At 40.8% G+C, this 24,830-nt stretch overlaps 1 protein-coding gene across 2 annotated transcripts in view; it reads right to left on the minus strand.

Annotated features, from left to right (window-relative positions):
* Exoc1 (exocyst complex component 1) overlaps positions 1-24,830 on the minus strand; it is a 43,438-nt gene that overhangs the window by 6,683 nt on the left and 11,925 nt on the right. The window contains exons 5-15 of one of the 2 annotated variants that reach the window (XM_028780740.1): positions 20,477-20,664; positions 19,270-19,497; positions 18,937-19,069; positions 17,567-17,676; positions 13,354-13,503; positions 9,582-9,687; positions 5,862-5,906; positions 4,589-4,752; positions 3,931-4,038; positions 2,086-2,162; positions 1,000-1,228 (exon numbers count right to left, since the gene is read on the minus strand). In XM_028780740.1, coding sequence (XP_028636573.1) covers positions 1,000-1,228; positions 2,086-2,162; positions 3,931-4,038; positions 4,589-4,752; positions 5,862-5,906; positions 9,582-9,687; positions 13,354-13,503; positions 17,567-17,676; positions 18,937-19,069; positions 19,270-19,497; positions 20,477-20,664 — 1,538 coding nt within the window. The remainder of the gene's footprint in view (positions 1-999; positions 1,229-2,085; positions 2,163-3,930; positions 4,039-4,588; positions 4,753-5,861; positions 5,907-9,581; positions 9,688-13,353; positions 13,504-17,566; positions 17,677-18,936; positions 19,070-19,269; positions 19,498-20,476; positions 20,665-24,830) is intronic. The other variant, XM_028780741.1, reaches the window with a different exon arrangement.

A 24,830-nucleotide genomic window follows, 5' to 3' on the forward strand; every position in this document is an offset into this window, starting at 1 on the left:
CTTCCTTCCTTCCTTCCTTCCTTCCTTCCTTCCTTCCTTCCTTCCTTCCTTCCTTCCTTTTAAAAAAAAAGATACTATTTATTTTATGTATGTGGGTACACTGTCGATGTCTTCAGACACACCAGAAGAGGGCATCGGATCCCATTACAGATGGTTGTGAGCCACCATGTGGTTGCTGGGAATTGAACTTAGGACCTCTGGAAGAGCAGTCAGGGCTCTTAACCGCTGAGCAATCTCTTCAGCCCTGAGTGTTATTTTTCTTAAGTGTAAAAAAATGGCATAGGTTTTAATTGCTCTTAATATTTTACCTGCCATTATACGATGAATATTTAAGAGTAGATACAATTTACAGGCTATATATGAGAACATTCAAATGATAAAAATTCAAAAATACATTAATAAAATGAAAGTGTTTTAAAGAACCGAGCTTAGCCCAATTCATTCCTACAAATTGCCGAAGTCTAACAGGAACAATAAAGTTACTTGTGTTGTTTCTTATGAAGAGAGACCCAATGACTGAAGAAGTTATTAGTCATGTGTCTCCCTGTGTAGCTCTGGCTGTCCTGGAACTCTATAGGTGGACTAGGCAGACCTTGAACTTGAGATCCGCTGGCCTCAGCCTTGGAGTGCTGGGACTAGAGCCATATACCATCATGCGTAGCAGCAACTGATTCTTAGAAGAAGTCTGATTATCAGACCTGTATACTATTAAATAAAATTATAATACTGTAAAGTCATCAATTAAAATGAGTTATTTTTACTAGAATATACAAAAATAGGAATAAATCTAAATGCCTTTCAATTGCCTCATTGAATCACAAGTCACAGATGAGTACCCTGTGTCCTGGAGCCCAGAGGGTCACTCTGCATCTTAGTCCATCCTAATGGGTGACTGCTAACTCCCAGCTTCACAGCTCTGCGGTCACGGGCGTCAAACCCTAGATTAAATGAATCAGCCATTTTGAATGACTTCTTCTTGGGTTATTTTTTACAACTTACAATGCATTTGTCAAAGTTCCTCTTCACTGTCACCAAGACGTTTCCTAATGTAGTACTTAGAAAAGACGCTGGGTCCACGTTCTGTGCAGTCCACACGTGGTGACTCATCTTGACCAGCATGTACAGGGAGTTAAAGCTATCTACTTTGTCTCCTAATGCAATTAGGTTGTTCAGTTCTGGTTCAATGCAACGGAATATTTTGATCATCATTTGGCGAATCATATCTTTCCTGTTCAGAAAGCATGAAAAAACATATAGTTAGCATAAACGTCAGGTGAATTCACCTTTAACTGTGACTGTAATGTACTATATAAAAACACAGCTAAACACTGGTACTGCAAGTAGAAGTATCAAACTACAATGAACCATTCTACAGCAGTTCTGAACATGATAATAGCTGACCAGCTTTATTTGCAAAGCTGGGCACTAAACTGCTTTTCTATTGCTAAGAAGTCTACTACAGTTTGAAGTTTCTAGCAGCAAACACTAGCACTGGCTAATCCACCTATCATTACCAGACAGGAGTTCACAAGTCCTTGAGCAGGACCAATACCAGCTCCTAATAAGACAGTGAGCACATGTGATAATTAGTGCTGATTGTCAACCCAACAGGATCTAGAATCACCCGGGGACAAGCCTTCATGTATGTACATCTGTGAAAGATTACCTATGCTACATTGCTTCTGGACATGACTGTGTTAGTTGAGGTGAGAACATCTGCCTACTATGGGTGGCACCATTCCCTGGGCTGGATTCTGGACTGTATAAAAAGGAGAAAGTAAGCTAAACGCAGGCACTGATTGCTCTGCTCTTCCTGACGAGCACATGACCACATGCTTCAAGTTCCTGCTGCCTTGATTTTCCCACCTGAACTGCAGGCCAAAATACACTCTTTGCTTCTATCAGGGTCTGTCTTCCCTCACCATAGCAACAATCAGGGATTTCCCTCACCATGGCAACAGAAGCATAGGAGAGCATACAGGTCTGTGTGGGTACCAGCAGGTGACCGAGAATCAGTGTGAAACACTTCCTTATGTCTCAATTCAAGTTTATGTTTCCAGAACATACACAGTAATAAATACATACTCAGAGGAAACAGGCAGCAGGGTGCCAGAACTGTGCTGCCGTGATAATGAGCCTCCATCCAGGTCTTCTGCTTCAGTCTGAAAAAACATTCACATATAATAAAGACCAACATAGTGTGACAAGTTTATATATCAAAAGCGTGCTACTTTTAAAAACACCTACAAGAAAATATGTTATGGAAAATAGTAATATTTCATTACTATTAAAGTAACATAATATTGTATGCTCTTTAAGAAAGTTTCATGAAATACACTGTTCTTAAGATTTTAAAAATTAATTTGTTAAGTATGTGTGCAGTTAAGTGCCGCACTGCATGTGTGGAGGGCAGAAGACAGCGTGGTGGAGTCTGTTCTTCTTATTATTTTATTTTTATTTTTATTTTTTGGTTTTTCAAGACAGCGTTTCTCTGTGTAGCCCTGGCTGTCCTGGAACTCACTCTGTAGACCAGGCTGGCCTCGAACTCAGAAATCTGCCTGCCTCTGCCTCCCAAGTGCTGGGATTAAAGGCGTGCGCCGCCACCACCACCGCCCGGCTAAGGTGGAGTCTGTTCTTATACTTCACTCTTCCGTAGGTTCCAGGATTGAACTCAGGTCATCAGGCTTGCTCAGCAAGCCCCTTTACCCAATGACCCATCTTACCAGCCTGTTTTCAGACCCCCATCCCCGACCAAAGAATTACTATCAGTTAAAAGTTGTAGTTGTCTATGTGTACATTATGGTAAAGAGAAGAGAAAGTGCACAAGCTTGATGTAAAGAGAGTTCACATGCACAAGCAAGCGCGCACACACGCGCGCGCGCGCACACACACACACACACAAGTACGCGCACAAAAAGGAAAACATCCACAACCTTAGAATGAAAATTTCAGCTTTGAAAAAAAGGCTGTTGGGCTAGAAGACGGCTCAGCAGTTGGAAGCACTGGCTGCTCTTCCAAAGGACCCAGGTTGGAGTCCTGGCATCACTATGACGGCTCAAACCATCTGAACCTCCAGTTCCTGAGCATCCTACACCTCTTCTGGCTTCTCTGGGCAATCCACACATGTGGGACACAGACACACATGAAGACAAAAATAACACTCAATATAGATATCTAAATGCTGCCATAAACCCTTTCTGAAGCTGCACATACAAATTTACCAGCAGTCCTACTACCAGGAACAACAGCCTCTCAACAGTTGTGAGTTTCTCATTGTTCTTATGGCGGCGGCTTTCTGTGTGGTTCTGAGTTCTTCAAAATCGGCTACAATTCTCCCATTCCACTCTCAGGCCTTGAAGGCAGCTGAGGGGGAACAGCTGCATCTGCATTACACAAGTAGGGCTGGGGACGAGGGCAGCACCTACAGTGTCTCTCAGACTCAAAGCTAAGGCCTCCTTCCCCTCTGTGTATCATCATCTCGTAGGTTGGGTCTTTTCTTTGGGAACACTGAGATATTAAATTGGTAGGATTTGTGGTTCTTTAGATCTTATACTCTGCGTCCTAGGCTAGCCTGGAGTTCACACAATCCTCCTACCTAAGCTTCCCAAGTGCTCCAATTACAGATGGGAACTACCATGTCCTGATTAAAATTGCTTTTTGAATGATGTTCTCTACAGAATAAATGCAGACATTTCCTATCTTATTAATTTAGAGGTTGTCAGCTTAAGAATTCTGGAACACTAGAAATCTAAAACCAACTACCTTCCTGTTTTCTGTATATTGTGAATAACAAAAATACTTCAAGATTGATTTATTACAAATCTTTCCCTTTTCTGTTTGGATACTGAAATTGTGAATGCAGAATACAAAAATAACTAGGTTAATTATATTACGGACCATAAATACCGTCCAAATAAATGCAAGCCATACCATGGATGCAGGCATGTTTTGATGCTGCTGTAGTTTGAAAAATTTACTTATGAAGTCCTGTTCTGCCAGACACAGTGGCTCTAGTTCACTCAGCACCTGTTCAAAGATCTGCAGGAAACCAAATGACCAAAGGTTAAAGAACTGCATGGACTCTTGAACAGCCTCCACATTTAGTTCACTCTTTGGCAAGGACACAGATCATGGAATAGATAATCCCCTAAGTCTAGGATCCCCCAATGTGCCAAAGAGAAACTCTCCCAAGACTGACAGAGTAATAAATATCAGAGTGAAACAGACTGAAAAGAAAACTCACAGTTACTCACTTCCAATCTGCAAGGAGGAAGACACACTCTGAAACTTGCTTGAGGCATGGCAGCCAGTGAAACTGTTTCTTCAAACTCCGGATTCTGTCATTCCTCAAACAACTCAGGTGTGATTTTGTTTGCACATCATATTTCTAACAAGTAAATGCCAATGAGTCTTTTATGTTACTGAACTGATAAATCCTATTTTAGTTGCCCTTTGGATCGGGATTTTTTTTTTTTCAGATTCAAAGCAGAATTGGAAGGACATAGGAATGATTTAAAAAGTGTCTCATGCCTGCATCTCTGAAAACACTTAAGGCAATCACAATGTTAAGAATTGCCTGTTATTTTACCTTATCAAATTTGGTTCTGTCAGCCACATCGAGGTCAGAGGCAGACATGTTCCCCATATCCAGCAGGGAGGATGACTGGGACCTGCGACTTCCCGAGCTTTGAACACTGAGTTTATTCAGACTGGAAGTTGATCCAGTGAGTTTCCCAGAGCTTCCATGGAGACCTAAGAAACAACAGAACTTTGAAAGCTGTGTCTCACAAATGAAAGCCCTACCATCTGCCTCAGGGCTGCCTTCTAGAGTCTTGTCTACCAGGACTCAGATTCTACTACGTTTTGCAGACTCCTTGGAATTCACTAACACTGGGTCCTACTGCAGAGAATATTGTAAATGGAAGGAAAACTACATGTAGCCATGGACTAGGATGGAAAGGAGCTTCCTGACTGGACGGTCTATACCCTGTCCCATCCCATGGGCAGGAACAGAGATGGTCACTGAGTACTGTGCTGACACTACAGCAAACAGAACTCTGATTATTCCTAAAGAAAACCTATAGCTGAGTATTAACTGTCTCTATCTTAAACACCAAAGTTAAAGTGAACTACATATCACTTCTTGACAAATTTTCCCATAAAAGTCCATCATTTATGATTAAATTTATGATGTTCCTGAGTCTAGAAACCCACACTAAGGAGTTAATCAATGGCTCATTCTTAGAGGAATATATAATGTTTACATTTAGAATGTAAACAATAAAACACTTGAAAAGCCCCACAGTTCTTCACTACTGCCCAGTTAACTTGCTCTACTTAGTAATAGGGAGAATGGGAGAAGTCATAATAGAGGCAACTCAAGCTTTGGCCTCAGTACACAAACCACTACCAGACCACGAAGACTTCTTTCATTACTTTGACGAGTGTGTGTGTGTGTGTGTGTGTGTAGGAGCCAGCGGTATGGGATCCTACTGGAGCTGGCGTTACAGGTGGCTCTGAGCCACCTGAGGTGAGTGTGTGCTCTTAGCTGCTGAGCCCTCCCTCCAGTGGCCCTACAGTAACAGTTATAGCTCTTCTAAACATAGCCTGCAACAGAATTGCCATGTTAAGGTTTTCCATAAATTTCTGACAACAAAGCTTTCACCCCTCACTGTGTAACTGTAACCACGTCACTTATTTCTTGGATGTACATACAACCACCATGCTGGGTTTCTTTTTCCAATACCTGGCAATTCGGTACAATCAACATATCTGCTATCAATGTTTTTCAAGACAAACAGCTAACATCTAGACATTAACAACATGCACTGAGTGCCTACTAGCACAGTAAGCATACTCACTCTCTGTTTCCTGTTTGACAGCACTTTCTTTTCGAGGCAGTGTAGCTGTGATGGATTAGGTTGCAAGCATCAAAGACAAAGACAAGTTAATAAACTGCAATTTGCACAAACCATGCACAAGAGGCAGTTAAAGCTCTAGTTTAAAGGACACATGCAAAGAATTGAGCATCGACTAACGAGAAGTGCAAACACACGTGGAGTTACTCAGCGACTATAGAGAACGCATGGGAAGTTTATAGATCTTTAACGTAGGACTTCTACTCATATTACTCAAGAAAAATATCAGTGTTTAAATACTCTCCCCCAACCTTTTAAATGTGTGGGATTATTGTTTTAGTTTAGAAAGTTGGTACACTTATGTTTAAAAGAATAAGTTCATAAGGCTTTGTTTCCTGAGAAAAATGAACTCAAGTAATTTAATTCTGTAAGGAATGAAGGGATAGCTTTAGACACTAGCAGTCTTATTCTGAAAGCCCCTGAAGGGAACTTTCTCCACACTAATCTTTTACTTTATCTGTTAAAGATTATGTAAGTGGGGCTTTAAAATTAAAATCAGATACCACTCTGAATTTCCTGGTAACCAGCCTATGAGCAGGCGACTGAAAGGCGGGAAACCAGCACTCAGGAGCTGTGTAGAAGAGGAAGGCTGAGGGACAAAGGAGGTAGGGAAGTCAGAACTCTGCTATGGTCATTTGGCATTTCTTTTATTCTCAAACTCGGTTCTACATAATAGCTACAGATCAACCTCAGGGCTTATGCTGTGAAACATCCTGAACTCAAACTCAGAAGTTAAGGTGAAAGGCAAGAAATAAATTGCATAATATGATTAAAGAATAAACTATAACCTAAGACCATCTTAAAAACAGAGACTGATGTGTCAACTGGCAGGTGCCAGGGCACACATGAGGCAAATGTCCTGAGCTGGCCGTTCAAGTGCTACTGCTCTATTCCCACCTTCCACTCCTCAAGCTCAAGGGGCTGGGAAACAAGAAGCCTAGACATTAGCGTGGCAAAATCCACAGTGTGGCTGACATCTACTGGTGTGAACACTGCTGCCCATGGCCCTCAGGTGTCACCTGCATGCTCACCTGTGCACACCAGACTATTTCAAAGGTTTTTGGGTTTTTTTTTTTAAGCAGATGAACATGACTAGTTACTACTTATTAGTAATAACATTCTAGACTTTTTCTGAGCAGCTGACTCTCCTGTAAAGTCTTAAGTATCTTTAAGTCATCCCCAGTAGATGACAAACACAATAGCTGCAGTGGGCAGGCCTGTGCTCACGGCTGCACTCTCAGTACAGAACTATGTTTATTTGTTTAATGGAAATTATTACTCTTCCACCAAGCCTCGAATCCAGTCTTGCATTCAACTATTCTGGAATCAAAAGCTTACTTAGCTAGAGTGAGAAGCAATAAGGTGATTTTAGGTACTTCTTTCAAGACTTTACACACTAAATGGGAGCATTATAATTGTATATATAAAGGAGCTAAAGCCTTCTGTATCTTTTATAGATCACTTAGTTGTTTTGCTATAGTTAAGATATATATGCCAAACCAAAGCTAGAGCCCAAGTATACGCACTACCTTGTTACCCTAGTGACACATCTGTCTTTAAGGTATCCATTTTAAGTGAGGAAGGAAAAACAACACAGTAAAAGTAGTAATTGTAAAAATAATTACTCAATTTCCTTTGCCTCCATCATGTTGAGTACATTTGGAGAAGAGAACAGAAGACTACATCAAAGTACCAATCCAGGAGGAAAATGCTATGCCTCTGAATATACTGGGGTAAAACTAGTAATCAAAAGAGGGAATAACTTATATAGAGGTCCTATCACAAAGAAGAGATATCCTCTTGGCAACTTTAACCTATTTTGACTTTCTTGAAGTAAGTGATATTAAAGATAAAATCAAGTTTTCAAAAAGCAAGAGCTCTGCCCCCTTCTGATGACGTCCATTCCATCATGTTCTTCCTTTTGTAAGATCTGTGACGTCAGAGTTCCAGAGCAAGTTCAAACCAGAAGCTTACATTTAGAACCATTAACTCGGAGTCATTGAAAAGCGAACTTTCCAAATGTGGAGGTTTCAGTCTTAATTATAACTATTATTAGAATTAATTTAAACAATCTGGATCATTGAAAAAGAACCCTTGGGAAAAATCTCCATCCTACTGAATTCAGAATTTCTGAAGTCAAGTGTGTTTAACCTGAACGTAACTTTAAATGTTAATAAGTCTCAAGAGATGAACAAACCGCTGTTGCTATCTGAAGTTATTTTTCTTATCTTGTATTTTATAACAAAATAACTGACACTGTAACTTTCTATGATGAATTATCACAAATTACTCTTATCCATCAACATTTTACAGATATATTGAAAATTTATCATTTTTTATGACATTGTTTTAAAATTATAAAATGCATTCTAAACCTGTATTGTGTAAGTTAAAATAATTTAACAAGGTAATTTAAGAAGTTAGGGTAGGAAAGAGAAGGCTTCAGCTCTAGGATAACATGATTATGATATAACGATACTATTGTGTTTTTATTTCCTTTATCTTTATGTGTATCCAACTTGTTTTCACATACAGAAGAGATTTCTTAGCATTAAACGGCACACTAACAAGTGATGACAAATATACTTCATGAAAACATTAAACATGAAACTGCATTATATTATACTCTTTGCCCAAAAACGGCACAGCATATCCACAGTGAAACATCAACAAGGATATAAACACACTGCTGTTTAAGAACAATTAGCCTTTAGGGTGAGTTAGCATTTCTGTTTTCAAAAGCCGACTGTCCAAGACAGTGTTTTACCAAGGGTAGCATATTAACAGACAAACCCAAACCACTCCAATTTCCAGATTACAATAATTAATACAGTGAGTCCCAAATTAGGACATCTAGGACAGCGATGTTCAACTCTGCTGCCTGCTTCCTGTAGATGCTTAGGGCACAGGCTCCTTTCAACAGTCAATGCTAAACTCAGTGTTCTAAAGGGAGTCCGCAGACACACTGAGGAGTGCACAATGTAGCCCTTAAAGGCCAGGTTTGGACTTGACTAGGCACAGAACTCCATCCAAAGAGAACTCCAGAGATGGGTACATGCAAGAGCAGAACGTGGCCTCAGCACATCCTTTCTTAGCTTGATACTTTCACTGGCTCTTCTCTCAAATACTGTTCAGGTCCCTGTAAATGTTAGGGAATAAAAAAGCAATAGGCTCCAAATATATTGCTTTAGAAAAATAAGGTACAATTACAAGAGAGATTCTGGTGACATTTTTATATACCCTTGGCAGAGAGAGAAAAAATCCACTTTTCTAAAATTCACAGCAGCCAGTGAGAAGTAGGAAGCCAGGAATGACCTAGCTCTCTCTCTGTAGAGAGCAATGACTTGCCCCCACCTGCAGCAGTCTTCTGGATCAGAACCACACTCTCAGCAGTCTCCGGTCTGACCCTTGTCTAACCCTCTCTACCAGGCTGCACTGCACGTATTCACCTCGGCTTTCCCTATCCACAGTGACCTCAAATCCCAGCAGTGTCCCGCTGCTGCCAGACTGACACACTACGGAACCTTAGCTTGTGAAGAACTACGGACAGATGCCTGCCTCTTTAGCTCTGTGTGTTTCCTCCACTTGTTTAAAGGCCTCAGAGTTACACCTCAGTAAGTAAGATCACTCAGTAGGAGACACGGGGCCCAGCGCCAGGCTTACCAAACTTCTTGCTTTCTTTAGTGGTGCCAGTCATCTTCATCTTTGCAACTTCAAAGAAATCTTTAATTTCTCTTTCATATAGTCGGGATAAATAATCCATGTAATTCTTAAAATAAATGGAACAAGCAATTATTGGTAAACTAATTTAACAATTTTCTTTATAATCTTCCCCTTAAATCCTTTATGCTTGTAAAACCTTAGTGTATTTCAGAGAATATAAAAAGTTAGGCTATTTTCTCTTTGAAAAGAGGCAGAGCAAAACAAATAGGTAGCATATCATTACAATTCACAGAAGCATCCAGTCAAACCATCACGCTTCTGTGTTACCTTGGTACATTCTAACAATGGTTACAGCCACAGTTGCTAGGACATGTGAACCAGTGTGGCAGCATAGTGTTCTAGCGTGTGGGGTATAGCATGACCCATTAATTGACTGGAAATCTTGTACCTCTCCGTTCACACCGCCATGCTGCCCGACAGTGCCCATGGTGATGGAGGAGGATCTCCTGATTTCACTGAACCATTCAGCCTTGTGTGGAGTCCCAAAGGTCAGAATTTTCAAAATAATTTTTCTTAAAACATTTGATTTATTAAGCCTTAAATGCAAACATCTATTATTTAGCATAAAGATTAATTTTTTGTCACACCTGTCTATCCTTACATGAAACACTCTGTCCCAGTAAGAACTCTTCAGTAGTAGGGATCATGTGTCATTCCAGGTCCTAAGTTACACAGGATTAGAGAGTTTAGGTAAATTTAAAGAAATGACAGCAGTTTAATTATTCCCAGTCATTTTCTTTTTTAAACTTAGGACAGAATCTCAGCTTCAATATTCTTTTAATCTCAGACTAATCTATCATTTTATAGAGCAGGCTGTATGTTAACAATAGCTGGATCAAACATACTTTAGAGCCGTCCCCTTTTCAATGTGTAGAGCACATCTGTAGAAGAGCTATTCAGATGAGTAGTTATTTCCTATGGTTCTTGTATAAATTCAAGAGCACATAAAATTAAAATACATCACAAAATTAATTCCTTTTACCATCTGACTTGGACTCCCTCTTGTGTTTAAGCACTGCTGTCCCGGGCGGCCTTTCCAGTTTGCTTCATGCTGGCTGTCAGATGTCTTCCAGAGATCTCTTACGCTCTTTTATTTTTTTATACAACCAGGCACATATCTCAGTGTGGAGCTAAGACTGGTAATACAGCTACTTTCATAGTGTTAATTCTGCCTATCCATGAGTGTAGGGGATTTTCCATCATAAAATATGGAACCTTACGCATCCACAGGGTCCTTCCTAGTCTGTGTTGTCCCAATTTTAGTGTTTGTGCTGAACTGGGCACTGGAACAAAGACGGAGATATGCTTGGGAAATCTTCAAGACTGTCGGCCTCAGACTGTTACTGCAGGGGAAAGCTCAGACTTTTCTAATCAAGAGTGAAGCACCTCCTACTATAGTCGCACCCAAGAAACACAGACAGATGCTGCGTCCTGGGAGATGGGATCTGGGCAGATGGGTGATGTAGGCAAAGCCCTGTCCTCCGAGGGCTCGGATTATGTAAACAAACTAAGGACTCTGTCAAGATTCTGCCTCGGTACAGTTGTGAATAAATTCTCATCCCTCAAGACCCTGGAATAGGCTTTTCCTATTCATTCCCACAAGCATGAGCTGTGCACACCAGCCAAGTGCTTAAAAGAAACATGGCTTTGCTTATGTTTATTAGGGTTCTTTTTGATGTTGTTGTTAGGTTACTTTCACCTTCCTTTTTAAACAAAATTCCTGACTTTTTACAGTATTTTAACAACTAAATTGGACATATATGGAGTATGTGTGTGAGAGAGTACACAAGTACACCAAAGCTCAAAACAAAGGAGCATGTAACAGCCCTGGGAAATATGACGGTAATTCAAAATTACCGTCTTGTAGCCCATACAAACAAGAAAACAACGAAACGAAACCTCTTAGAGCAGAGAGTGTGTCAGCACGAGGCTGGTGCTCATCTTACTTCTTCACTTTGAATCACATTCATGAATACTGCATGACATATAAAGACAAGATGATAAGACTTACTCAGAACACAATTAGGAAAGAAGCTTATTGATCACTTATTTGAATAGTCACTAGGGGACAAAGGACTTGTTGGCCCAACAGGCATGAAACTCTTAAGAAGACATATTTAATTATTCAAAATATTAATGTCCTAAAACTTCAAAAAGGGAAGAATTTGAGTGCTATAAGTAATTTTACTTAACATACCTCCAAATGAGAATTCTGTTGAATTAAATAAAACAGAATAGCACAACAGAAGAACTGCATTAACCCTCAACAGCCTCATTCTGAGGAGCAAGAATAAGATTACCCACACTACCAAGCCAGAGCAGATGCACATAGACACTTCAGGGAATACAAATTTGTTGTGAAGAACCACAGTGGCCTCCTGGCTCATTCTGGAGAACAGGGGCACGCTTTGCTTCAGGGGTCTGCATTGCGACAGACCACTCATAGCTCATTCCTCTCTGGCCTCTAAAACCAGTGCTCAAACACCATCCCACCTGGACCCCTTCTAAACACTGCATCTCCTGAATTCTCTCCAGTACTCACAGTACTTCTTTCATATATATAGTTAACTTCTTTTTTGTCTTTCTACTCAGGATATGGACTCTGAGAGGGCAAGTGCTTGCCTGTTTCCTTCACTCCCAAACCTCCAACACTCAACAATGTTAGCACAGAATAGACTGAATACGGTGAATCAATGATTCAGATGCCTGGACTATGGTCACTAGTTCACGACACTGTTCTGATGACCAATCCTGCCAAGTGCAGTATCATCCTAGTTCTTCTGACTGTGGAGCCACTCTCTCACTTTATAGTCCCACTGTTCTTTAGACCAAACAAATCAAAACCCAACAGGTTATACATTCTGAGAAGGTCAATAACCCCCTTAAGCATGTTTGTACTTCCAAGTGTCTATACTACACATAAAGAGTCCCCCAGAAGAGGTTAAGGAGATGGCTCAGTGGGTAAATGTACTTTTCTATGTAAGTATAAGGACCTGGGTCAGATCCCAGCACCCATGGAAAAAACTGGGAGTGGTGTTGAAGAGATGGTCCCACAGTCCAGAAAACGTTCTGCTCCTTCAGAGAAGCTGGACTAGTTCCCAGCACATGTCAGGTGGCTCACAACACTTAAAACCACAGCTCCACCAGGATACAGCATCTCTGACCTCTGTGGGTACTGGCACTCACGAATGCATATCCGACACATACACACAACTAAGATATCTTTAACTAAATAAAAAAAGCTGACTGTGACCATGTAACCCAGTATAGGGGCAAGCAGAGACAGGAGGATCTTTGGGATCTGCTGGCCAGCCAGCCTAGTTGAAAATGAGCCCCAGGTTCAGTGAGAGACCCCATCTAAACAGAACAAGGCAGACAGCAACAGAGGAAGATACTCAATGTCCTCCTCTGACCTCTGCACAAGTGCACACACAGATGCACACACAGACCCACACAAAATAGAAAAAAGCATGGTTCATGACAACACTGGACTAAATAGACAAATATTTCAGTTTACAATATAGCTTAATCCTATTTTACGGTGAAGTTCAAACTTTGGCTCTTTTTATTCGAGTACATATATGAGCACTCAGAAACTCAGTTATCTTTTGCTTTGTCAAAAACATGCTTTCATATTTCAAACTTGAGGAAGTAAGCACGTAACGTAAGACTCTGTTGTAGACCCGGTGAGTAACTGCCATCAAACCCATACCTTTGTGAGTCCCTCATATTTTCCATAGTCTGTACTCTTCAGCCACTCCATCAGCTTGGCGTAGCGGAGCAAGTCTCTATGAAATGGATGATGATTGGGTAGCGTCAGTTCAGCAGAGTGCTGAGCAAGAGTCGAACTCTGATCGTGACCCTAGGGTAAACAAGCGAATAAGGGTGATGGAGTGTTCAGGGAACACTGTTACGACGGGAAATTCTACACAATGACCAAATGTAGTCGGAATACCGAGCCAATACAGGAAAATAAAACCTGCGCACTTACTGGTCTACCTTCACCGTCCTGTGCATCCATGGGCTCCTAGCACCATAAACAGTCACAGACATGCACGGGTGGCACTGTGACAAAGCATCACTAACTTCATCTTCCAGAAGAAGTGAGAAGGTTGTATAAATCTTATCTACAAGACTTTACAACTTACAAATAAACGTCTCCACACAGACTGGGTTAGGAAACATACCAAAGGCAAGTCTTTCCAAAACAAACTGTCTAATAAGATTCCCATTAGAAGCCAGACTTTTCAACAGATAAAACAATGTACAAGACATGAAATTTAAAGTTCATAAAGACTCTAGATGGCTATATTTTGGGCTTTCTATGACAATCCCTAAGAACAGTGTAATTCCACTTATTAAAGTGATGGGCAGGTCAAACTACTGCACATGGCTATTCCAAACCTTGACACTTTTGTGTAAATTAACAGTCATATGTCTTGACTTTTGCTTTAGAAAAATATAGACGCTAGATTATTGGCCTATTAACCCTATTTTCGAGAAGAATCCAAGGCTCAGGTCACATAGAAGGAAACCCATACCTGGAATCTTGTTCAATCAAGTCTAACTTCTGCCGTCCTTTAAAATCCTTAGAGCCAGAATCAAAACCTGCAAGTGCCAACTAGCTCTTGAGTTTATGTGCATACAGTGATGAGTGTGTGTTCATCGCTCTCTCTATAAACGCAACATCTCAGGCCTCTGTTGAACGACCTAGCTCTTTCTTGCTCTTTAGTCAGCATGTGTGATGGAGCTTAAAGTCAGCGAGTGCCCAGAGACGAGGAGCTGCAAGAGCAGAGTCTACTAGAAACAACTTCCCACCAAGCAAGCCAAGGCCAGCACAGCTGCATTTCCGTTCACTAGTTCATTCGGGTTGCCTAGTCAGAAGCTCTTTCCGTATTTTATGGAAACTATTAAATTTACAAAGGCTGCTGAATCAGAGAGGAGCTGGATAATTAATTACTTGGTAAAGCCACCTAAGTGTATATACTAGTTGAAATACAACAGTTTGATTAACATCCTGAGTTTAAAGAATTAAAATTATTTTAATTTGGAAGAGTTGTTATCACTTGTAATTTACGTGCTTTAGTGTGTCTCGCTGTTCTGTCTCCACTCTAGACTTGTCACGGCTGGTATAGATAGCATCGCATCACAGAAGGGCTCTAAGAAGCGCACACTGAGACACAGACGTTCATACACACTATGCCTGCAGGTCCAGACTGTGTCCTGGTGGCTCTAACCTATGGTGCTGATAGAGAGAAGAGTCTCCTGCTTCACAGTGTTCCAGATACTGTGCTATAATGGGCAACGTCACTCTCATCACCCAAAATAGTCTTCTCCATAACATCTCTCAATGACTCAAGACACAAAGTTACATTTGTATAACTATTTACTCAGTCTACTATCTGTTAAGTTACGTTATTTCAAGTTGAGAAAGATTTAAATCATTAAAAATAATCTCTCGAGGGAAGTAGAAGACTTAAGTACTAGCAACTGTGTGGAGGACCTTTCAGTCTGCTCAGTGCAGATGTTACTCTGCTACATTTTCTCAACACTTCCGTGTCACAAACACCTGAGAAACTGGTGTTTCACAAACTGAGTATTATTATCTATAATTATTACCGTCAAGATAGACTGAATGTTATTAAAGATATAATTTTAGATAAAATGTTCTAGAATAAGGATAGGAAATTGTAAAATTGTTTAAGTTGCTTAATTCAACCAATATTTCAACAAAAATTATCACATGCAAACCACTAAGTATAGAGAATTCTGTTTTTCATATGCTTGAACATTTTAAAGGTTTCTATTATATATAATAGATTACCAACAACAATTACAGAATTACTGAGTGCCCACTGCCTAGGTACCTTTTATTCACAAATTTGAATCCATACAATACCTCATCTAAAATAACAACTCTATGATTAACAAAATTCACAGGTTATTCAAATTAAAAACCTGGTTAGCTGTAAGATTTTATCAGCATATGTATATTATACGCTATAATTTTTGTTTGCTTTCAAAACAGGGTCTCACTATGTAGCTAGCCTTGGCTAGCCTGAAACTCTCTATTAGAGTAGGCTGGCCTCAGAAATCTACCTCCCTCTGCTTCCCAAGTACTGGGATTAAAGACATGTGCCACTACATCCAGTCAGATGCTAGAACTTCTATAAAGTTACCACAGAGCAATCTATGATAGCCAAATATAGTCTAAGTGAAGTAGACACTTTTGTAATCTCTGTTGTCAAACGAGGCAACTAAGACGGGAGTTGACAGAGGCGCATCACCACATGCAGTCAGAACCTCCCAGCTCTCTTCCCCTTGCCTGGAATGGAAATCGCCATGTTCTTCAGCCCTTTTGCTAGTGACCTGGTGATTAAGTTCAACTGATCTTTCTTGCACTTGAGACATCTTTTTCCATTGTTGACCGCACATCACAGGCTGTTGCAACACTCTCATTCTTCGCATGCATCACTCACATGTTAACAGGACATATTAGATTTTCAGAAATGAGAAGCATTCGTTTTAAACAAAGCCATTAGTTTAGAAGGCAAAGAAGCAAACGGAATGAAAACTGCACATTATAACCAATAGTTAAGGATGCAAAAAGACCACTGTCGACTGACATTTTTGATGTCATTACACATGTGGACACCATCACTGCCAACAGCGTTAAAAATAATAAACTAAGAAAAATGGGGAGTTTCCTACGTGACTTTTCAGTTGACTTCTTCTTGCTACTTTTCAAGTCCAGTGAAATGTTGAAGGCACCTGTCCTGGTCTCCCCCTCCCACTCTTAATAAAACCACAATGACAACTGCGTTCCCAAGTGTTGTCTGTCTGTCTCCCTGCCCTAGACTTTGGGCTTCTCATGGACAGAATCAGTAACATTTATCCCAGAGCAGTGTCCACTCTGCATCTCAACCACTGACAAGTAATTACTGAAAAATTAAGGAGATGAGAAACAGGGAGAAAGGCAAGCAGCATGAGGTTAAACGCCTTTTTGGACAAATGGGACATTAAAAACTATTACAAATATAGTTAATGGGTAGCTCAGATCAGTAAGTTAAGCTGTAAGCATAAATATTCTGCTGCTAACTTTAGCAAACTTTATAGACATATGAAAAAAAAAATCACAGAAGCTTGAGCTGATTTGATGTACTCACAGGAACCGAAAGAAAGTAGGACCTGTTATAGAGGTGAAGGAGGGCCTGAGTAAACTAGTTGGAAATAAAATATAACAAAGACAACTGGTTTAGAATACTTCAAAGAAAAACCAATGTTTTCAGAGAGAATTTATTGATTATTAAGATTTCTCCTGATTTTTCTGTTCAATATGTATAATAAAAGACAAAAAAAAACCCCATAAGAATCTAATTATATTAACTATAAAATATCTTTTGTTCAAATTTTGAAAGGTCCCTTGGCATTATTAAATTATTCCTGCCTTATCATTAATTATAACATCTCTTTCCAAAAACAGAGCCAAGTTTTAACATGGAGACCCAGTCAACAAAAATTCCCAGCTGAAGCGGTTGTTTCCTTACAGGAACACAGTATATTCGACTACACAGAACCTATGGAACACTGACGAGGAGTCAGGTCTGAGTCTCACCTTGAAACACTGACAAATACACAGGCTCCAAAGTTAACATAAGCCTGCCAATTGTTTATGGAACTAATGAATAATGATTCCCAGGATCAGTCTCAGCTAAAAGGAACTTGAGGTCTGTGTAAAGGGTTACCTGAAGTCCAAGGTATTGCTATGAGGAACTATTCACAGACTTCAAAATCTTCAAACCATAGAAATGTGTGAAGGAATATACTATAGCCCCAAATGAATACATTAAATATTTTGGGGAATTTAAGTTTAGAGCAATATGACCTATGGAAACATGTCAGTTTTAATAGTAAATTAAAATTACCTGTTGAACAAAAACATTGTTGAGATGACTGGCCAGTCTCCGGGCGAAATGCTCCCTCAAGTCCCCGAAGCGCTGCTGCTGCTGCTTGACGGCCAGGAGCATGTCATGGCCTGCATCAGAACAACAGTCCCTCACCGACTCGCCAGGCAGAGCCCCTCTGTGTCTGAACAAGAAAGGCCTCTCCACAAGGTGCACGTGGTGCTCAGAGGACACTGCTGTGGAGTCTGTTCTCAGCCTTCTTCACCTTTACATGAGTTCCAGTGATCCAACTTAGGTCACCAAGTTGTCCAGCAAACCCCTCTTCTGGAGGACCATCTTGCTGGCCTCCTCACCATGCTTAATAAGCTCATCTTCTCCCCCCCCCCCCCCCCCGCCCTCCAAGGCACCTAGAGCCTTGTCCATGTTGGGCAAACAGTCTGCCACTGAGCTGGAGCTCACATCTGTACTACCCTGATGATACTCAGACTTAACTTTTGAAGAATTCAAAGCTGTAATGGCTTATTTACTGTTTTATACAATTTAAAAAAAGGAGGAAAAGTAATACAACACACTGGTTCTTCTTCAGTATCACCTGGCAACCACTAGAAATAGGAATTTTAGGATGGCAGCCCAGACCTACCAAATGTGAGGCTATGCCGGGTAACCTGTTTCAGTGAGTCCTCTAGGTGATCTGACTGTGCATTCAGGTTCTGGAATGACTGCCTAGAAACCCCTATCTTCCCCGGCCTGTCCTAATGTCTACTTGTGCTTGCTTCTGCTTAAGAAGGAAGCATCGAGAGACTGTGGCAGGGCAGTGAGATGGCTCCGGAGGTGAAAGTGCTTGCACACACACCTGGAAACCTGAGGTCAACCCCAAGAGCCCCCAGTAAAGGTGGAACAAGAGAACTGAACTACAAACATGTCTGACCTCAACACGTACATTGTTACACATGGTGCATACATGCACACATATATGCACACACAATAATAAAGTTGTGTTTTTAAACAAGATCATGGTGAGAGCTGCCGGTGGTGTGTGCCTGTACTTAGCACTTGAGAAGCAGGGGGACTGTAGGCATGAGGCAAGCCTAGGCTATGGTTTGAGGCAAGCCTAGGCTATGTAGTGAGATGCTACCCCATAACGAAACAAAATAAAAACTAGATAGAGCATAAGAATACATTTGTGACAGCAAGATGGTTCATTAGAAGGAACTGAAATGAAAAGTTCAGTGTTGATAGAAATTTGTTGGGGAATCTGGGAAACTCATTTGCATAGCTAATGAAGTAACCCTAAATCACTTAGCCCAAGTCACCTCTTGTCACAGTATTTCTACCAAGTCCCAGTGTTAGTCTTGTCCTCAGTCAGATTTTATCATGGCTACTGAACACACCTGGTCGGAGAGCGACATTCATGCACTGCAGAAGGGCGTCAGCAGCGTTGGTGCAGGCCTCAATGCCTCTGGAAGAAGCCAGATCCCCTTCCTGAAGGGCCTTTATATGACCTTTGGCCAAGTCCATGTGGTTCTGGAACACATTCAAACACACCACTTGCATGTGTAGTTGTGGGGAAAATACAGGCAGGACGATACTCAAGCCTATCTACCACCCAGTCTCTAACCACTCTAAATCACGATCTAACAAGGAAGTGGGTTTATACATGAGCTTTACAGAACATCACTACTCTTCCTGCTTCTGCGCTGCTGGCAGCCTATGGAAATGCTCACCACCAGGAACTCTATCTCGGACAGGAGCTTCACGTTGTTTGTGTTGCTGAGATGAATCAGGTGGTTACTTTCAGAGATCTGATCCATTTGTTCTTTTACACTTTGGAGCATTTCCTCGTAACTGCTCAGTTTCAGTTCGATCTGGTCCACCTCCTTTAGGGCCTCATCCAGCAACTGCATCAGGATGTTCACTTGTTTTTCAGAGGCCATGATTGACTGAATGTTGGCCTACAAAGGGAAAGAAAATGTAACAGTTCTTGCTGTTTAAATGTTAGAGGAAGTTCGGAGGTGAAACGCTGTCAGAGCTCTTTGTATCTAGTCAACTAGTTTCTGGCTCACTTTCCACCCAGTATTGTGGAAGGCTCGCTTGCCTCTATACTGAGGTTTGAGACCACGCTTTAGAAACTGCAGAGATATCAGAGGCTCTCTTCTAAATCCTCTGTAGTGGAAGCTCTAGCTCCTTCTCCCTCTCCCGCACTTACCCTGCTCCCCTATGGTAAGTAACTCTAGCTCCTTCATGGCTCCCCACACTTACTTCAGCTACATTTCTCTTTTGCTAATTTGTTCTTATTAGCTTCTTAAAAACAACAAAAAATGTTTATTCTTTGGTAATGAACTATTCAGAGCCTAGGGGAATTAATCCCTAAGGTGGTTATCTTTTTTCTTCCACCATTGCATAATAGGAACACTCCAAAATCTAAAATCTTAGCCTTAGTCAAATGTCATTGGAAATTGTTTTTAGTAAGTGTGTGTGTATGTGTGTGTGTGTGTGATGTATGAATACTCACTGGCTTCTGTGTAAGTAAGCGTGGACATCAAATGTAGGCTGTCTTCCTTAATTGCTCTGCTCCTTATTATTGAGATAGGATCTCTGACCTGAGCAAGAGCTTCCTGATTTGTCTAGTCTAGTTAGCTTGCCCCAGGGATCTACTACCTCTGAGTTACAAGCATTGGAACTATGGAAGAGCTGCCATGCCCACCCAGCATTTACTTGGGGTGTGGGGGTCTGAACCCTGGTCCTCAGCTTGCATGGCAAGTGTTTTAGCCACTGAGCCATCTCCTCAGCACATGGTTAATCTTTTAAACATCTGCTAACAAGCTTACAAAGACACAGTAATCCCACTTATCAAAGCTCAAGTGCTGAGGCAGACAGCCCGAGCCTCTGCGACCCACCGCAGTACTCACTGACAGCATGAGGTGTTCTTACCCCATCGAGCACCTGCAGCTCTCGGGACAACTTCTCTGCAAAGGCTTCAGCGTTAGAAATGGCGCACTCACAGCCTTCCATCATTATTTCTATGTCCTGCTCTTCTCTTGCATTTAACTCTTGGTACTCATCTACTGCTTCTTCATCTCCTCCTGTGACGCTCTGATTCTCTCCACTTGGAACAGATTCTTAAGATAAAAAGGCCATCAAAAACTGTGAAGAACTATAACATGGGTATTAAAGTGCTAGTTAGTTAGGGCCGATTATACGCACAGGACAGGACACATTTAGTAGATGACAGATAGAAAAGAATGATTCGGAATGTATGAAAAGAAGTCTCAAACAGCATTTTCACACAGAACCACAATGATACTCAGGTTAGGTCCTAAGAGCAACAGAAAGCATGCAGTCTAGTATGCTTGCTGACTGACAAGTGTCAAAATGGGCTTTAGTCACAATCTCTCAAAACACAATTTTACTAAAATAGAAAGCATGAAGAAGTGAACCTAATTTCTCTTGTTCTCCTGATGGCTGTCGCTCTAACAAACCACTGATGAATTGTGGATATGGGGAACAATTCTCTCCTGGTAGCAGTTCCCCTTGCTATTTTTGCTCTTTTCATATTTTAAAAATCTGTTTGTGTCTGTCTCTCTCTCTCTTACACACACACACACACACACACACACACACACACACCCCACACACCCCTCTGGAATAATTTTGAAGTGAGAAGTGTATTATCCATAAGAAATTATAAATACTGAAAATATTGACTGCATTTTCTATTTTTCGCTGTTGTTTAAAAATTTCACATGCCTAGATAAAACAGCTAAGCTCCAGGAATGTCCTTAGTAACCTGAGAACAACACCTTGGTGATGTGAAATTATAAAATCATACAGTCTCCGGCTTCCTCACAAATATGAGAGGTCAGTCTGACGGGCTTCGTCCTGATCCACTTTGGGGAAAGGAACACACAGTGTGCGAGCATCTTATACAACCTCTGAGTCTGGTGGAGGTGGAATGGGAATCATGCTTAGCCCTAATTATAGATCTGAAAAGCCACCGACTGTCTAGGCTGACTGTAGCAGGAATTAAATCGCAAAGTCTGGATGCTCTTAGTGTTTGCCATTTTACTTGAAAATGAGTATTTTCATTCAGTATGACTTAAAATACATTTGTCTCAGAACAAAAACCTGGTAACTCCAAGTGAGACAGTATTTACTCTGAATAGATAATAAATTGGCAGATTTCATTATATCCCTAAGGGGGAAAGGAGATTAAAATTTCTGACATAAGCAATTTACAGATTACACTCTAGAACTATTTCTAGAGAAGCATTGCTATCTTTCTTGTCTTTTCTATAAGACGGTTTTGTTTCTTGTGGAGATGCTCGACTATCAGATGTGACTCCATGTTAACCACTAGAGGGCAGGTGCTGCCTAAGTAACCCACCACCAGGGTTACACTAACCACTGCAAGTAAGCCAGTGTTCTCAGTCATCAAAACTATGTTAGGAGTATTTTCTTTCCCTGAAACAGTTTTTTGGACGCTAATAATGAATAGTACTATTGGTTTTATTACTATATGGATTTTGTAATAAATTTATCCTTGTATACAACTCCATAAATATACAACCCATGGATAACAGAGCGAGTGATACATACACATGAAATAGAATAGAAAGAAAAGGTGTTACGCACCTTCTGTAACTTTAGGCAGTTCTGGAGTAAAAGGTATGAAGAAAGCAGAGGAAAGGAAGCAAAGAATATTAGCTGGGTAGGAAAGTGTACAGATTTAAAACTTTTAACTACTACCCATATCTTGTTTTAACTTTATGCTAAACTTGGGGTCTCAGGGCAACATCAAGACCAACTACACAGTGGGAAGATCCCTAAGAAGCTAAACTTGTATGTTTGTTTTCTTATTCACTGTCTCAAAGTGTATTTCCCTATTTTCTCTTGTCTTTCAGAAACAGTTCCAACGAGTCCTTGAAGAAGAAAGCTGGGAAGCGAATCATTTCCGGGGCTTATTTTTAGGTCAGCTCTGACTCATGCGTTTAGTGAAGTTATTTTTCACTCAAGGCCCACAGCTTCGCCAGGTCACTCCCTTACAAAGGATTAGTCACAAAACACTGTTTCAAAGAATAAGACTGAGGCGAGAAACGAACACAGAAGACTGCAGTACAAGCAGGCATTCAAGGATTCAAGTGGAAGATTGTTTAAAAGTCTGGCTGCAAGTCAAAGGATAAAAAAGAAAAGACTGAGACAAAAAGAACTTTCCTCCCTCTCCATCTCTAAACTCCAGCACCCCGCCGTCATTTATCAAAACTACCGACGTTGCTGCTGCCGCATGCACAGCTGTAAGTGCGCTGAGTTACTTGGCTGACTAGTTAGCTCTTTAAAAGAGGTTGTAGTGAGGGTTTTCTCTCCTTAACATTATCCTAAGCCAAGAGACATTTACTTTTTAAAAACTGGAATTAATGGCTGTGATTTTAGGGCCCATGAGAACTAGTTTTAGATGTTTATAAAGCTCTCCCAGAACACTAAACCAAAACAATGGTTACTAACCAACAGAAAATGCTTTCTGAAATGACATCCTGAAGGACGTTTAGCATCCTTAAAACCAATCTCAACTGAGCTCATCTCTATGAACTTCAACATTGTGGTTGTATGTCCTGAAAAATTAAGTACTTTAAAAAAAGTTCAATTTTATCCTTAAAATCAGCAATAGTCTTTGTATTCTTTTGGTAATGTTTTTTAGTGAGTATTCATTTTTCAATATAGTATTGCTAATGAAATACATCAACTTAAAATATATATTAGAAATACATAACATCCAGAAATATAATATTTGAAAACAGAATAGCAAGCTTTTCAATAAATGATTGATTAGCTAATCAGAATATTCTTGTTTTAATTTGTATAAAAAACAATAAAACAAAAATCCTCAAAGTCATTCAAAACAAATGAAACTGTAGTTGGATGCAAGAAAAATGACCACACGTTTCTAGGGAGTCATTTCCTCAAGACACCCCAGAGTCAAGGCAAGAAAAACGACCACACATTTCTAGAAGTCACTTTCTCAGCACACCCCACAGTCAAGGCCCTGTGACATGGCAGCCTCCTTGATGCTCCTAACCCAGGCCAGTGTCTCGGTGGGGAGGGACCTGGGGGCTGCTCGGGCCTGGCAGAGGTATCTGCCATTTTTCTGCCAGTTCTAAGCACCAAGGCTAGAGAGAGTAGAACTGCTGAGAAGAATAGCAAATAAAAATAGGACCAATAAGAAGCAAGTAGATAGATAAATGGTTTGCTTCAAACTATATCTTAAATTATTGAAAACTGGGCCAGAGACTGACTCAGTGGGTATAGGTGCTTGCCTGGTGACCTGAAATTCCATCCCTGGAAGTCATAGAAAGATAGAAGGAGAACCAACTTCACAGCATTTCCTCTGGCCTCCACACAAGAGCCATGGGATGCGAGTGTCCTCCTTCCCATAAACACATGGATAAAGTTTCAGACATGATGGCTCACTAGGAAGGTTAAGCAGGAGGCCTGCCATGAAATCAAAGTCAGTCCAGGCTACACAGTGAATTCCAAGCTAGCCCGGGCTTCACAGGGAGACTGTCTCAAAACAACAACAAACAAGCTGGTTTCTTCTGCGAGATAAAGAGTGATATGCACACAGCATCCCTCATAGGAAGCTTACACTCTTAGGAAAGACACTTGGAGAGAATGAGAGCTCACTCAACATTTTAATACTTCAGAGTAGAGGTTGTCTTGCCATACAAAATAGTCCACAGTAACAAAGCCAGAATTTAAACTCAGGCGTGTAACATCAGAACTGTGTTCTCTACTGCTAGGCATAAAAGTACTGCTGTAGGGTCATTTATCCTACAGCTGTTTAAAATAGAAATTTAGAGTAAGTATTTAGTAACATAAAAAAAAGTTTGTACTGAATTCATTCTGTGAAAAAGAATGTTAAGAAACAAAAGTGTAAATTTCTCTATTTAGGTATTCATAGAAAAAGCTTTGAAGAATATATATGTCAAGACGGTAAGAGCAGTTCTCTCTGAGGAGCACATTTACAGGCGAGCATGCTTTAGGTAGTGACGCTGGACCCAGTGTGCTTGCACATCCAGGCAAGTGCTCTACCAATGAGCTGTCTCTAGCCGAGCACTGCTGAGCTTAGACAGTGGCTCACTAAGTTGCCCAAAAGACTCGCTCTGGCTTCACACCCCCTCTGGAGCTGAAGCAGGCCTTGAACTTGTGATCCTTCTGCCTTAGCCTCCCAAGTAGGGAGGGACTGCTGCCAGTGCCACCAAGCCCAGGATGAGTGATTCTACTTTTTAATTTT

Source organism: Grammomys surdaster, unplaced genomic scaffold (genome assembly GCF_004785775.1).
Source record: "Grammomys surdaster isolate TR1022 unplaced genomic scaffold, NIH_TR_1.0 372, whole genome shotgun sequence".
NCBI lineage: Eukaryota > Metazoa > Chordata > Mammalia > Rodentia > Muridae > Grammomys > Grammomys surdaster.